Source organism: Penicillium cosmopolitanum, assembly GCF_028827165.1.
Source record: "Penicillium cosmopolitanum strain IBT 29677 chromosome Unknown utg000006l:49.0-5199605.0:1.0-5204138.0, whole genome shotgun sequence".
NCBI lineage: Eukaryota > Fungi > Ascomycota > Eurotiomycetes > Eurotiales > Aspergillaceae > Penicillium > Penicillium cosmopolitanum.
In genome coordinates this window covers 94,646-107,278 of record NW_026622676.1, presented here as the reverse complement: position 1 = coordinate 107,278, position 12,633 = coordinate 94,646, and the positions used below count along the sequence as shown (strand labels likewise).

The 12,633-nt window shown below is 53.3% G+C and overlaps 8 protein-coding genes across 8 annotated transcripts; 3 read left to right on the top strand and 5 right to left on the bottom strand.

Annotated features, from left to right (window-relative positions):
* Window positions 1-218: 218 nt before the first annotated feature.
* N7509_004549 (TBP-associated factor 8 family protein) lies at window positions 219-1,443 on the top strand (the record flags this gene model as incomplete). The annotated part of the gene is made up of 2 exons (XM_056629186.1): window positions 219-480; window positions 557-1,443. The coding sequence occupies 2 exons, from the start codon at window positions 219-221 to the stop codon at window positions 1,441-1,443; spliced, it is 1,149 nt and encodes a 382-aa protein (XP_056488488.1).
* Window positions 1,444-1,576: 133 nt separating this feature from the next.
* N7509_004548 (uncharacterized protein) lies at window positions 1,577-1,951 on the bottom strand (the record flags this gene model as incomplete). The annotated part of the gene is made up of 2 exons (XM_056629185.1): window positions 1,577-1,670; window positions 1,734-1,951. The coding sequence occupies 2 exons, from the start codon at window positions 1,949-1,951 to the stop codon at window positions 1,577-1,579; spliced, it is 312 nt and encodes a 103-aa protein (XP_056488487.1).
* Window positions 1,952-2,224: 273 nt separating this feature from the next.
* N7509_004547 (putative Rad51 family DNA repair protein) lies at window positions 2,225-3,636 on the top strand (the record flags this gene model as incomplete). The annotated part of the gene is made up of 2 exons (XM_056629184.1): window positions 2,225-2,284; window positions 2,341-3,636. The coding sequence occupies 2 exons, from the start codon at window positions 2,225-2,227 to the stop codon at window positions 3,634-3,636; spliced, it is 1,356 nt and encodes a 451-aa protein (XP_056488486.1).
* A 47-nt stretch (window positions 3,637-3,683) lies between these two features.
* Window positions 3,684-4,867, bottom strand: N7509_004546 (threonine/serine dehydratase; the record flags this gene model as incomplete). Its single annotated transcript, XM_056629183.1, has 2 exons — window positions 3,684-4,453; window positions 4,615-4,867. 2 exons carry the CDS (start codon window positions 4,865-4,867, stop codon window positions 3,684-3,686), a joined length of 1,023 nt encoding a protein of 340 aa, XP_056488485.1.
* A 286-nt stretch (window positions 4,868-5,153) lies between these two features.
* N7509_004545 (Ketol-acid reductoisomerase) lies at window positions 5,154-6,344 on the bottom strand (the record flags this gene model as incomplete). Its single annotated transcript, XM_056629182.1, has 1 exon — window positions 5,154-6,344. The coding sequence occupies one exon, from the start codon at window positions 6,342-6,344 to the stop codon at window positions 5,154-5,156; it is 1,191 nt and encodes a 396-aa protein (XP_056488484.1).
* A 1,209-nt stretch (window positions 6,345-7,553) lies between these two features.
* N7509_004544 (isochorismatase family protein family) lies at window positions 7,554-9,981 on the top strand (the record flags this gene model as incomplete). Its single annotated transcript, XM_056629181.1, has 3 exons — window positions 7,554-8,234; window positions 8,285-9,478; window positions 9,574-9,981. 3 exons carry the CDS (start codon window positions 7,554-7,556, stop codon window positions 9,979-9,981), a joined length of 2,283 nt encoding a protein of 760 aa, XP_056488483.1.
* A 168-nt stretch (window positions 9,982-10,149) lies between these two features.
* Window positions 10,150-10,977, bottom strand: N7509_004543 (rhamnogalacturonan acetylesterase RgaE; the record flags this gene model as incomplete). Its single annotated transcript, XM_056629180.1, has 2 exons — window positions 10,150-10,790; window positions 10,866-10,977. The coding sequence occupies 2 exons, from the start codon at window positions 10,975-10,977 to the stop codon at window positions 10,150-10,152; spliced, it is 753 nt and encodes a 250-aa protein (XP_056488482.1).
* Window positions 10,978-11,729: 752 nt separating this feature from the next.
* N7509_004542 (enoyl-CoA hydratase/isomerase family protein) lies at window positions 11,730-12,633 on the bottom strand (the record flags this gene model as incomplete). Its single annotated transcript, XM_056629179.1, has 2 exons — window positions 11,730-12,459; window positions 12,521-12,633. 2 exons carry the CDS (start codon window positions 12,631-12,633, stop codon window positions 11,730-11,732), a joined length of 843 nt encoding a protein of 280 aa, XP_056488481.1.

Below are 12,633 nucleotides of genomic sequence, written 5' to 3'. Positions count from 1 at the left end.
TGATAATTAATCCAAGCTCTATTAAACTGTTTCCTCTCCTCTCTTCTCTTTTCTTTTCTCTTCTTCTCCATCTCTACTAATACCTACTCTACCATTCTGCACTGTCTGAGGATCAGCTGATTATTGCCTCAGGTGTCAGTGATATCAGTCACGTGATTGACCCTCCCCCATCAACAAGCTCCGTCGCATCAACTCGTCGGTTTCAACATCATCCGGCCATGGCGTCGTCCGGCCTTCCAATGAAGCGCAGCTCTTCCTCCCAGGAATCGGCTGATGTGAAGCGACCAAAGCAACATTATCACCATCACCACCGCCTACAAGAACCCGTGTCCCTCCCGTTGGGAACCGAGCCCGCCGTGCAGGATGACCGCAACATGGATCACCTCATGAGTCGCTCGATTGGGCAACTCCTCAAAGATGTCGGATTCGACCTTGCAGAACCAACGGCGATGTCAAGCTTACGGAGCGCAGCTGAAGAGCGTATGTGATGAATTCCAGCTATGCTCGGGTTAAGAAGGATTTGACGAGCTAACCTCGATTCCCGCCTGGTTTCTAGATCTCTTACGTCTTTCATCATTCGTTCGCCAATCGATGCTATCATCTCGCCGTATCCAACCCATTCCGCATGACTTTGAACTGGCTCTCAAGCGCGGTCGCCTTTCCCACGATGAATTGAGGGACTACATACAAGCACCTTTGTCGACCTCTACCATCCCGACACTCCTTCCATCACCACCACCCGAAGACGAAGTCTCCCGGAGATTACCCTTTTTAAACGCCCTGAGAGGAGAAGAGAGTGAATCGAATCGATCTTATGTCCCGAGTCATTTCCCCGACTTCCCTAGCAAGCACACATACTCCGCGACAGCGGTCTTCACAGAGAGAGATAGCGATCCGAGGAAGATTCGCGAGCGAGCAGCTGAAGATGGACGACATGGCGAGGAGGCTCTGCGAAAATTAGCGAGTGCCGCCTTCCGCGACAATCCGACAAGCTCAAGCAGTCGGGATAAGAAGCTCTGGGGCCGCCGACACGAGAGTATGGAGACAATGTTTGAGAGGACGGTTAAAGGGTTGGCGAAGAAATTGCCTAAAGATTCGCATGGCCACTCGACGATTGGTTCGGCCATGGATATCGATTCGGGTATACCGGCTGAGGCCGACGCGAAGGCGCGGTCCAAGGTCTCATGGAATCTGGAGCTGGGTCCGATCGTGAACTGCGAGAGGGACCAATGGCGGCGAGCTACCTCTGGGAGAAGCACTGAAGATACGAAGACGTCTAAACCGGCTGCCGGTTCTGAGCTTATAGGGGGGTACGGCGGGCTGATGAGGGGTGGTCAGGCGACCTGTAAGAGTATTATCGGCGTTACCTTTCTTTTTGTTGGTTTTTCATTCCTCCTTTTTATGGGCCGGCGCTTTGGTTGCACGTTTCGGAGTCGTTCTTGAGGAGATACCCCATGGCAATCTGCATGACAGTGATTGAATTTGAGATGTTCTATCGTACATAAATCCATTTAAACCAATAATGATCCTCTGAACTCCACCCAATGCAATTATAATTCGATATGCCAATCTTGCTTTATGGTGTTGTAGTCCCCGTCTGTTTCCTCGCCTCGTCTGCCTGCCTGAGAGGTTCCCAGGATGTAGTCTCGACTGTCAGTCCGCCGGCGCAGCTGTCACAATGCATCAGTTCACTGGTTCGGGTAGGATGTCATGGTTCTACGCAACGAACTCACCGTCGAAATAACCGGACGACTGGTTTGCACACTATGACCCCAGGCTTGGGAATCTCCTCTTGTGGCGGATTGCAGGAGTACTGAAGCATTTCGAGAAGTTGGCATTCCTTTAGATTCACATCGGGGCCTTTGCGGCGCTTGTCTTGGAAATTGCGCCGAATCGTGTTGACATGGTCGGGCAGGGTTTCCGCATTGAAGCAGGGGACGAGGGGTGCCATATCGTTATAGTCGGATCAGAGAGGGTGGGGGAGGAGAGGTATTCAAGGTGGTCGAGTTGTGAGTTGTGAAGGTGGAGAGTTGCGAAGTTGAGAAGTGCCGCCGCAAAAGCTCCGGCCCGCACTGGCAATGTGCAACTTGCAACTTGCAACTCGCCGCTTCCGCAAAGTGCATTGCATTGCATTGCATTGCTTGAATAAACAACCTACAAGGGCCAGACTGCATCCATTGCATTCACCTGCCCAGGGCCATGTTCATGACATCCACTGCCTGTCATGGCTGCCAGCTTAGGCGCGTCCTCACTGGCCGAGGTACATCTTGAGGGATTGGATCAGGTGTGTTGATCAATGCTGATGTTTATGGCGCCTCATGTGACTAATATATACAATAGCTACTGCATGATCTGGCAAATATATGCTCACCCAATGAAAGCCCCGAATCTGGGCCACTCGGTGTACCTATACTAGATGCTCTGCTCGAGGTTTTCATGCTCAAGACCGTGAGACCAGGTGAACTCACCCAGCGCCATCTGCAATCACCCGCCCAACGAGAAGAGAATCGTCTTGATAATGAAGAGATGATATTCCAGAGTGCTGATCCGGAGAATGATGTGCTTCCATTTGATCCTGAGACTGGCCAGCCTTCCAACGCTTTCTTCTCGGACTCCCTATACCGCAGCAAAAAGCCCTGTCCAGTTGTCGAGATATCAAGCAGTGCCTCTGCGGCAGGCAAATCCCAGCTCCTATACTATCTGACTGCATCCATGATCCTCCCTCACTCATACGAAAATCTCCCTATCGGAGGGAAAGAGGCTGCTGTGATCTGGATAGATGCCGATGATCGTTTCGATGCTGATCGGCTTCGTGTTGTAGCTCGTGGCATTATACATCAAGCACGACAGACCCTTGACCCAGACGCTCTAAACGAGGATGCCGGGGGTTCCTTTGATGAAGATCTGGAATCTATGCTAGTCTCCTCTTTACAGCATGTTCATGTCTTTCGTCCACAGTCATCATCTGCGGTCCTTGCCACCCTCCGTTCCCTCGACTCGTACCTATACGATCTCTCACGACACAAGTCTGCTTCCCGTCCACTGCAGATGCTTTGTATAGACAGCGCAACGGCATTTTTCTGGCAGGATAAATTACGGGACGAGATCGCCCGCACGGAAGATATCGGCCGGCCTCGCATCCAAGTTGACGAGGAACGCGGGCTGAACCAAAGCTTCTACCTCTCCGATCTGTATACGGAACTGGTCAAGGAATTGAAGCGATTGCAGAGCCGATTTGGGTGTGGGGTTGTATACACGACGACCGTCATGACTGGTCGTCCCCCTCCTAACAACAACTCGGGCCCTGCTGGTCCATATGATCGAGTGTCATCACGGACTCCGTCGCTCAAACCCGCTCTCCCTACACCATGGGGAAACTTCCCAATTTTACGTCTCATTGTCCACCGTGATGCAGTCCGTCCATTTCCTCCAGCTGTGACCGTCGATGATGCCGAGAGAGATGCATCAATGCGACAGGATGTCGTCAACCAAGGCAAGTTCTCTGTCTGGGTCAACGCCTGGGACCGTGAGGAATGGCCGCGCCGTGTGGCAGATGGGGTAGACTGGCACAATGGTGGAAGCTTTGCCTTTTATGTACAAGATGTCGGAATTACGATACCCCAGCCTGATAGATGATTACAATTGTATGTCATTTCTCTATATGCAAGTGCGGTAAAGACTACTTAGCCGAACAACTTGGCAATAGCTTCTACAGTTGTATTACCTCCGCTGAACACGACTGCCACGTCCCAGCCCGTCTCGCCGCCCTCTTGTTCGACACGCTTCCGGAAATCTTCATCGAAAAGACAAACCGCCAGTCCAACGACGGCACTCGGTTCCACCACGACCTTCATGCGCTCCAGCACCAGGCGCATGGTTGCCTTGATTTGCTCTTCCGTGACAGCGAACACACCCTCCACCTTACGCTTATTGGAGATGACCTCCCAATTGAGCAATCCAACCGGCGTCCGCAGCCCATCGGCAATCGTCAGGGTCGAAACCTTGGGCACACGCTCTCCAGCCTGCAGTCCACGCCGACAGTCATCCGCCCCTTCAAAGGCAGGCTCCGCGCCAAAGACGCGAGTCGACTTGTCGGAGAAGAAGGTGGCCACGCCCGAATTGAGACCGCCGCCACCAACAGGCGTGATCACAGCATCGAGAGTCCCTGATCGGACTTGTTCCGTGTATTGTGCTTCTAGCTCCAACGCCGTTGTGCCCTGTCCGCAGATGATATTGAAGTCGTCGTACGGTGGGATCAGAATGGCACCTGTCTTGGCTTGTACCTCTGCAACGACGGCTTCTCGCTCCACGCTTGTTGAGCCACTGAAAATGACTTCTGCGCCGTAAGAGCGGGTGCCGGCGATCTTGGACGAAGTACTGATACTCGGCATCACGATGTGGGCGGGGATGTGGAGGGTTGAGGCGGCGAGAGCGAGGGCTTGTGCATGGTTTCCTGGTAGCAAATATCATCAGATTAGTACTTGCGCTTTCCGAAGTCATTTCATTTCATCTCATGTTGGGGTCCCCATACCAGAACTGTGGGTAGTCACCCCGCGCCGTTTCACTTCTTCCTCCCGCGTTCCTCAATCAACCGTAGAAGCGCATGGAAAGCACCCCGAGCCTTGAAGGCACCGATTCGCTGTAGGTTCTCGCACTTGAAGAAAAGGCGGAACTTTGGACGGGCGGGTGTTTGACCCTCAAATGGAGTGCCGACGAGGGATTCGGAGGATTGCGGGGTTGAAGCGATGGAGTCGAGAGTCTTGCATGTTAGCAATGGGGTGCGGTGCACATATGGCTGAATCAGACCGTATGCGGCCTGGACGGCGGCGGGTGTGAGCAATTGTGCCCGTTCAGCGGGTGTAGTCATATCGATGGAGGGGTGATTAGTAGGAGTCAGAGAGAGAGAGAGAAGATGAGTAGTTGAAACGGCGAAGACGAGGGGTTCTCGGTCTCTTCTCCGGAGGAGGTCCGATCTCAACTAAATTTTTACAAATCGAGAAGCTTCTCTTTTCTACAATGAAAGATGTTTGAAATAATAGAAAATTTGGCTCATTGGCCATTTGATATTGTAGTATACCCGATCGCAAAAACAGTTTCATAGTACATCATAAACTTTTTCCAAAGCCCTTCCCAAGATGGTATCACGATATTATTTATTTCTGGTTCTCGGGGCGGAGGGAGCGGACGGCCTTGCCGGCGCGCCAGATCTCGAGGTCGCGGATCTCCTGGAGCTCCTTCTCGTACTTCTCGCGGTAGTCCTTCTGGGAGTTGTAGTCGAGGGAGCGCTGGGTCTCGGTACCGTCGCGGACGGAGTCGTAGAGCTCGTTGAAGAGGGGCTTCAGGGTGTCCTTGAACTTGGGGGACCAGTCGAGAGCACCACGGCGGGCAGTGGTGGAGCAGGCAGCGTACATCCAGTCCATACCCTGACCACCGATGAGGGGGTACAGAGACTGGGTGGCCTCCTCAACGGTCTCGTTGAAGGCCTCGGAGGGGCTGTGGCCACGCTCACGGAGAACCTCGTACTGGGCGAGGAACATACCGTGGATACCGCCCATCAGGCAGCCACGCTCACCGTACAGGTCGGAGTAGACCTCCTTCTCAAAGGTGGTCTCGTAGAGGTAGCCGGAACCGACAGCGACACCCATGGCGATGGCGCGCTCCTTGGCATGGCCGGTGACATCCTGGAAGACGGCGATGGAGGAGTTGATACCACGGCCCTCACGGAAGAGAGAGCGGACAGTACGGCCGGAACCCTTGGGGGCAACGAGGATGACATCAACATCCTTGGGGACATCGACCTTGGTGAGGTCCTTGAAGACGGGGGAGAAACCGTGGGAGAAGTAGAGGGTCTTGCCCTTGGTGATCAGGGGCTTGATGGTGGGCCAGGTCTCGGACTGAGCGGCATCGGAGAGCAGGTTCATGACGATGGTACCCTTCTCAATGGCGGTGGTGACATCGAACAGGTTCTTGCCGGGGACCCAGCCATCCTGGATGGCCTCCTTCCAGGAAGCACCATCCTTTCGGACACCGACGATAACGTTGAGACCCTGGTCACGCATGTTCAGACCCTGGCCGTGACCCTGGGAGCCGTAACCGATGAGGGCCAGAGTGTCGTTCTTGAAGTACTCGTGGAGCTTCTCGACGGGCCAGTCACCACGCTCGTAAACATCCTCCTTGACACCGGCGAAGTCAATGGTCTTGACACCACGGACGGGGGTGATGGGGGTGAGAGCACGGCGGGCAACCGAAGCCAGAGCCGGGCGGGGGAGGGCGGCGGTGACCACGGAGCGAGGAGCGGCCACGCGGGCCATGCGGAAGGCACGGGGAAGGACACGAGAAGCCATTGTGAAGGAATTGAGTGGAGTGGAGAGGGTGGGAAGAAAAGAGATGGGGAAGAAGGATGAAGGGAGAGGAATCTGGGCGGATTTAAAAGAAAGTTGGGGCAACCAGAGAACCCAGCATGACCCATAGCATAGCTCCGCAACCAGGAGTCATCGGCACGTGATGCCCGGAGAGTTGCTGTTGCTCCCCGCCGATGCCGGTGAATCAATTGGATGGTGATTGGTCGAGAGCGCCGGGTGGGCCAGTACAGCAGATGGGGGGGAACTTGAACCTTGGGAGACTCAGAGTCAGATCTGGTCAGAGATACTAGCGATAATAAGTATATCCAGTACTATAGTAACTATTACTACCACTACTACTATTTACTATTTATTACTGAACCCTAAAACCCTAAAGGGGGCTATAGCTAAAGTTGGTGTAAACAATATGTATGAACACTGGGGAGGAAGAAGCAATAATAGTACCACGGGTAATATATATACTGCTGTACTGGTACTATATACCCTGACTACAGAATATAGCTGTGGCACACTTTAGGGTTTTAGGGTTCAGTAATAAATAATAAATAGTAGTAGTCAGTAGAATACTAGTATACTATTAATTCTATACTTTTATTTTTACTTTTACTAAACCCTAAAGCCCTAACGTGTGCTATACCTACTCAGTACAAAGTAGTACATACTCTGCCCAGGTGGAGTACTGGTATATCTACTCCACAGAGTATGGAGAGCATGCAGAGGATAGCTATAGCTATAGCTCCCTTCAGGGTTTTAGGGTTAAGTAATAAATAGAGGTAGTAGTGTAGTTCAGTTGTCTACTAGTATACTGCTGACTACTACTACTAGTATAATATTCTGGACCTCTCGTACTTGCGTACTTCGTACACTGCGTACACTCATCGAATCTGCCAATGGCACCCGCGCAGCTGACCCGGCACGACGGACACTCTCCATCCCTCCACAACACACCCAATCGCCATGTCCATCCCATCCCCATTCTCTGTCGCTTCCCCTCTTTGAAAGAGTCTGGGAGGCCGAGGGCTCGCGTGTTATACGACTCATACTAAGTACTAGTACCATCTCTGCCTCAGGTGTCTGCGCCCCCAACCGCTCACTCGCCAAACAACCTCCCTCTTACCCGCCGAATTGCTTCCCCTCTACGCTCTACTCTTCCTTCTCTGGTCTGGCCTATTGCCCTACCATGTCTATACGATGAGCTTCTTCTCCTTCGGCGATCTGCCTACGATCCAAACCCGCAAGGCTTTGCTGCTGCTCGACTTCCAAAATGATTTTGTGCGCCCCGCCGGCGCCCTCCACGTCGCCAACACCACCGATATCCTCGAGTCCCTCCCCCAGCTGGTCGCCGCCTTTCGTCGCGTCGGCGATGTCATCTGGGTACGATCGCAGTATGATGCCCCCCAGGGTCTAGACGACTGGAACTTTGGCGACCGCATCGTCTTGGAAAAGCAACCCCCGAGGCGGGAACCGGTACCTACGTCCGATATCATTGAAGCTTCCTCCGACCGCGACACTCCCGAGCCTGTCGATCCCGAAGCTTTTCTTTCGGGCCAAGCTGCCACTGCTTGTTCCCCCCAGACTTCCGGCTTTCAATTCCCCGCCCCGATTCTAGCTGCCCTCGATCGGGAGCGAGACACGGTGTTGGACAAGACCGGTTACTCCGCCTTGGAGTCCGAGGGTCTCGTCTTCTCATTCCGATCCCGCTTTATCACCGAGATTTATCTCTGTGGTTCGCTCTCCAATGTATCCGTCTATGCGACCGCCTGCGATGCTGTCCGCAACGGTTTCTCGGTTACCCTCATCGAAGACTGTCTCGGCTACCGGGACTTTCAACGCCATCAAGAGGCTATGCGTCGCATGGCGGATATTCTCGGAGCAACAGGCCTGAGATGCTCGCGAACTGATCCAGGAGCTGAGATTGGCAGGAAACCCACGCCATCGCGAAAGGTGGTTCCCAACCAAAACAACGAGCGACCGCGCCATCGGGCATTGAGGGCTTCATGGGTAGCTTAGGGGTCCAGACGGATGATACCATCCCGGAAGAAACTCCAGATGATGACATGCGCAGTCTGACCGAGCTGGCCTCGCTCACTCGAACCCACCGGATGACAGCAGGGGGTTCTCAGCCTCGTCCGGGAGGAGTCGAGGGCAAGAAGCATGTCCGCGCTCGAGTGCGCCGCCCGAAACGTCGTGAGCCAACCCCTGATACCGGAGCAGCAAATGGAAGATCTAGCAACAGCATTGGAGAAGGTGATTCTCGTCTCATTCCCGAACTTGACCTACCCGCAGATTTCTTTGAGCGTATTCACGGAGAAGTCTCCTGGCAGAAAATGTATCACCTTTCAGGCCAGGTGCCTCGGTTGGTGGCGGTACAAGGGGCCATTCAGCCAGATGGCTCGATGCCAATATATCGACACCCCGCAGATGAATCTCCGCCCCTGAAACAATTCACACCCGCAGTGGACCAAGCAAGAATCGCAGTCGAGCGAATCCTGGGCCATCCTTTGAATCATGCACTCATTCAACTTTACCGCGACGGAAACGACTCGATCTCTGAGCACTCGGATAAGACACTCGACATCGCTCGGGGCTCATACATTTGCAATGTGAGTCTAGGCGCCCAGCGTGTGATGGTTCTCCGCACCAAAACATCTGCGAGCGAGGCCAAGGAAAATGAAGGCCATGAAGTGGTCCGCGCGACACAACGTGTCACCCTCCCGCATCGATCACTTTTCGTTCTCGGCGAGAAAACGAACATGCGTTGGCTGCATGGCATTCGACCGGATAAGCGCCCAGATGCCGCCAAAGCACCCGAGGAGAAAGCATACGGCGGCGAGCGCATCTCTATTACATTCAGGCACATTGGCACTTTTGTTGACCCGGCAGCCAACCTCATCTGGGGCCAGGGAGCCGTGAGCAAATCGAGAGAAACCGCGCGCACCGTGATTCATGGTGATCCCGCGCAGACAGAGAGATTGATCCATGCCTTCGGACAAGAAAATCGTGCTACGGAATTCAGTTGGAGCGGAGTCTATGGCGGCGGATTTGATGTTGTCAACTTTGTGACTCCATCAACGTCACGTTTGGTATTGGGTGGCGATGCGGTAGCCGATCTGAGGGTGCGTATGGGTCTGGGGAGAGCGGGATCCGATATGAGGCGAGTGCTAGCCTCGTCGTGGATCTTACTGAAAACGACTGCAATTCCACCAAACAGCCAAGCTTCACGGGCTTCGATGGTAATACTGTTGTTGGCGATTTGAATATCTTGAAATGTCTCGCCGAGCGGCCCGCTGAATCTGTCCGCCCTGGTATCGAGATCCTTCGAGGCGGCAGTCACATCCCATGGATAGAAGAAATATTCTCTTGCTGGCGTAAGCACCGTCAGAGCAACACGGGGTCCATCTTTGATTTCGGGCTCAGTATGTTTGATCGTGCCCTCGATGGACAATCTTATCTCGGAGGCTCAACGTTTGGCATTGATGATTGCTCGTTATGGCCGGTTTTACGAGAGATCTGTCAGGCCCAGGGTCCCTTTGAGAACCGATTCCCGAATCTTCACCAATATTATCAACGCGTCGAGAAACGAGGCATCGTTCGATCCATCCTCGAGGAATTGCGCTGAGTTTGAACAGACTTGTCGATGTTGCAGCCTGTTTCCCGCGAATGATACCCTTGGTTGTTTCTGTCTTGTAGCTTATGGACATATATGATGATACTTTATGAAACTTGCATCTGAATTGATTTCATTCTCCTTCTTATTTCTACACACATTCTTTGCATTGTATCCCCTTTACAGACAGTCGCCGGGGAAACTCGAGGTGTTCAAAAGATTCTTGAGACTAACGTTTCCGCAAACGACTGCCTTGAAAAATGCCTCAGCAACGACCTGTGCCCCCGCGGCACTTGTGTGGGTGTGGTCGAGAGGGAAGTATGAGTCGACGGTGCTAAGGCCCTGAGACTCAAAGATATCGGCCACATATGCCCCGTGGTCCACATATGATGCACCTGCTGCCTCGGCCGCCAATTTGGCATACGCCACAAATCGCGAGGGAGAGTAGGTGAAAGTTCCCGTCTCCCACGGGTTGTTGGGGGTCTGACTCGAGATGAGCACGTTGGCACCCTTGGCTTTGAACTTGGCTGTTGCGTTCTCCAGGTATTTGGGGAAGGTCAGGACGGTTTCGGCGACGCCGTTGTAGGTGGTGCTGCAGGTCTCGTCGCCGGTGCCAGAGCAGTCAGTGCGGCCGTTGTCGGTTGTGGATAGAGAGCCGCCGTCGTTGTGGCCGAATTCGATGACCACCCAATCTCCTGATTTGACTTGGCTTGCGATGGTGTCGAATCTTCCCTCTCGAGTATAAGATCGGGCACTGCGGCCAGCGACAGCTTGGTTGGAGACGGTGGCTGTTGTGTAGGGGGAGACATATTGACCCCATCCTGTTCGTTTCAAATAGTATCAGCATGTGTAGCGGAAATGAAATATCCATGGGTGCCACCACGAGGAAGACATACCTGCAGTGCCAGATCCGGTTCCACCTGTTGCCATAGTCGAGTCACCAGCAAGGTAGATTGTCGCTCCCAGCGCACTGGGAATGATGGCCGAGAGGAACAGAGCAGACTTCATAGTGAAGGATGTTTGAAAGTGAAGGCGAATGAATTTAATCAGATAGTTGAGAGGAATGATCTGTGACATACATGCATCCACTATGCTTATATAGTTATCTGCTAACTAGCAGTTAGTATACTGGTACTCCCCGTATATCCACCCAACACTTGATTGACCCTTTCTGCATAAATTAAGCCAAGCACCGGGATACGTGGGAAAAAGCCCAAGCCAAGCTCTTCACGGATGTCGTCCGCATGCGCTCGGTCCTGCTCGGTCCTACGGAGACGATGATCTAGCCTGCAGACGGCGAAACCAACGCCGGCGCGGAGACTCGACGATCACCCAGTGCTTTTGATTCATGGAACCTGCATCCTCACCCTGCAAGTAATCTGCAGAGTTCTTCCTGAGGGGTGGAGGTCGGCACTGGCGTCATGTCAAGGTACTACCCCTAGTATTTTGACTTCTGTCAGGAGAAATGTCATCCTGAAACTTGAAACTGCCGAAACACACTCTGTTCCGGGGCTTGTTCCTGTCTTGACCCCATCCAGGCGGAATGAACCCGAGACAAACAGTCTGGCCAAGGGGTCTTGTGAATCAGATAGAATGTAAGGTAAAAATATGGATTAGGATTCAAATCAAAATACTATTTGGTGTATATACTCCGCTGTTTGCACTTTATATACAAGGGGGTGGGTCGGGTCAATCCTCGGTGGAGATAGCCCCGAATCCCGGAAACAAACACAAAAACATCAGACGGGTCAGCTGCACGCTTACAGTTTCTCAAATGTAGGCGTACGCTTCTGCAATCCGGATAAAAGGGCCGCGGTGACATCCTTTGTCTGGAGAGCGGCGCCATTCCACACGCTTGTGTAGCGCAGACCATCCTGAACAGAATGGTCGCGCGACCAGTTCAAGATCTCCTTGGTGCCTTGGACTGCAACAGGACTCTTGCTCGCAATCAGGCCAGCGAGCTTGAGGCCTGCTGCGATAGTCGCCTGACGATCCTCGTGGACCGAGTTCACGAAGCCAACACGAAGTGCTTCCTCGGCGCCGAATACCCGCGCTGAGAGGGCAACCTCCTTCACCCAGCCAAAGTTGCTCACTACCTTGGGTAGTCGGCTGAGGGTACCGATGTCTGCCGCTAGACCAATATCGACTTCCTTTACGGCAAACTTGACGTCCCGAGAGCAGATACGCACATCGGCGGCTGTGGATAGATCGATGGCGAGACCAAGCGCAAAGCCGTGCATAGCGACTACAACGGGTTTCTCACAGCGCTCGACAGCTGTGATGCAGTCTTGGAACTCGGTGATGTGGCGGCGCATGAGAGTTGCTGCACGTGCGGGGTCGAGCTTGTTCTCTGAGAAAAGGGGGCCACTTGATGCAGCTTTGACATCTAGGCCGGCCGTGAAAGCCTTGCCAGCGCCGCTGAGAACGATTGCGCGGACATTGCTGTCCTCGGACAGCTTCTCGAAGACTTGTTTCATTTCGAGCCACATGCTAGCAGGACGGAGTTAGTGACGCGGGGCCGAGTGATATTGACTTGGGAAGAGAGACCCACGCTTCAAAAAATGCATTCATTTTGTCCGGGCGATTGATCTCGACGTGTGCAACATAGGGATGATCGGCTGGGAACTGCACGGTGAAGTGCTTGAAGGAGTAGTCTTGCGACAT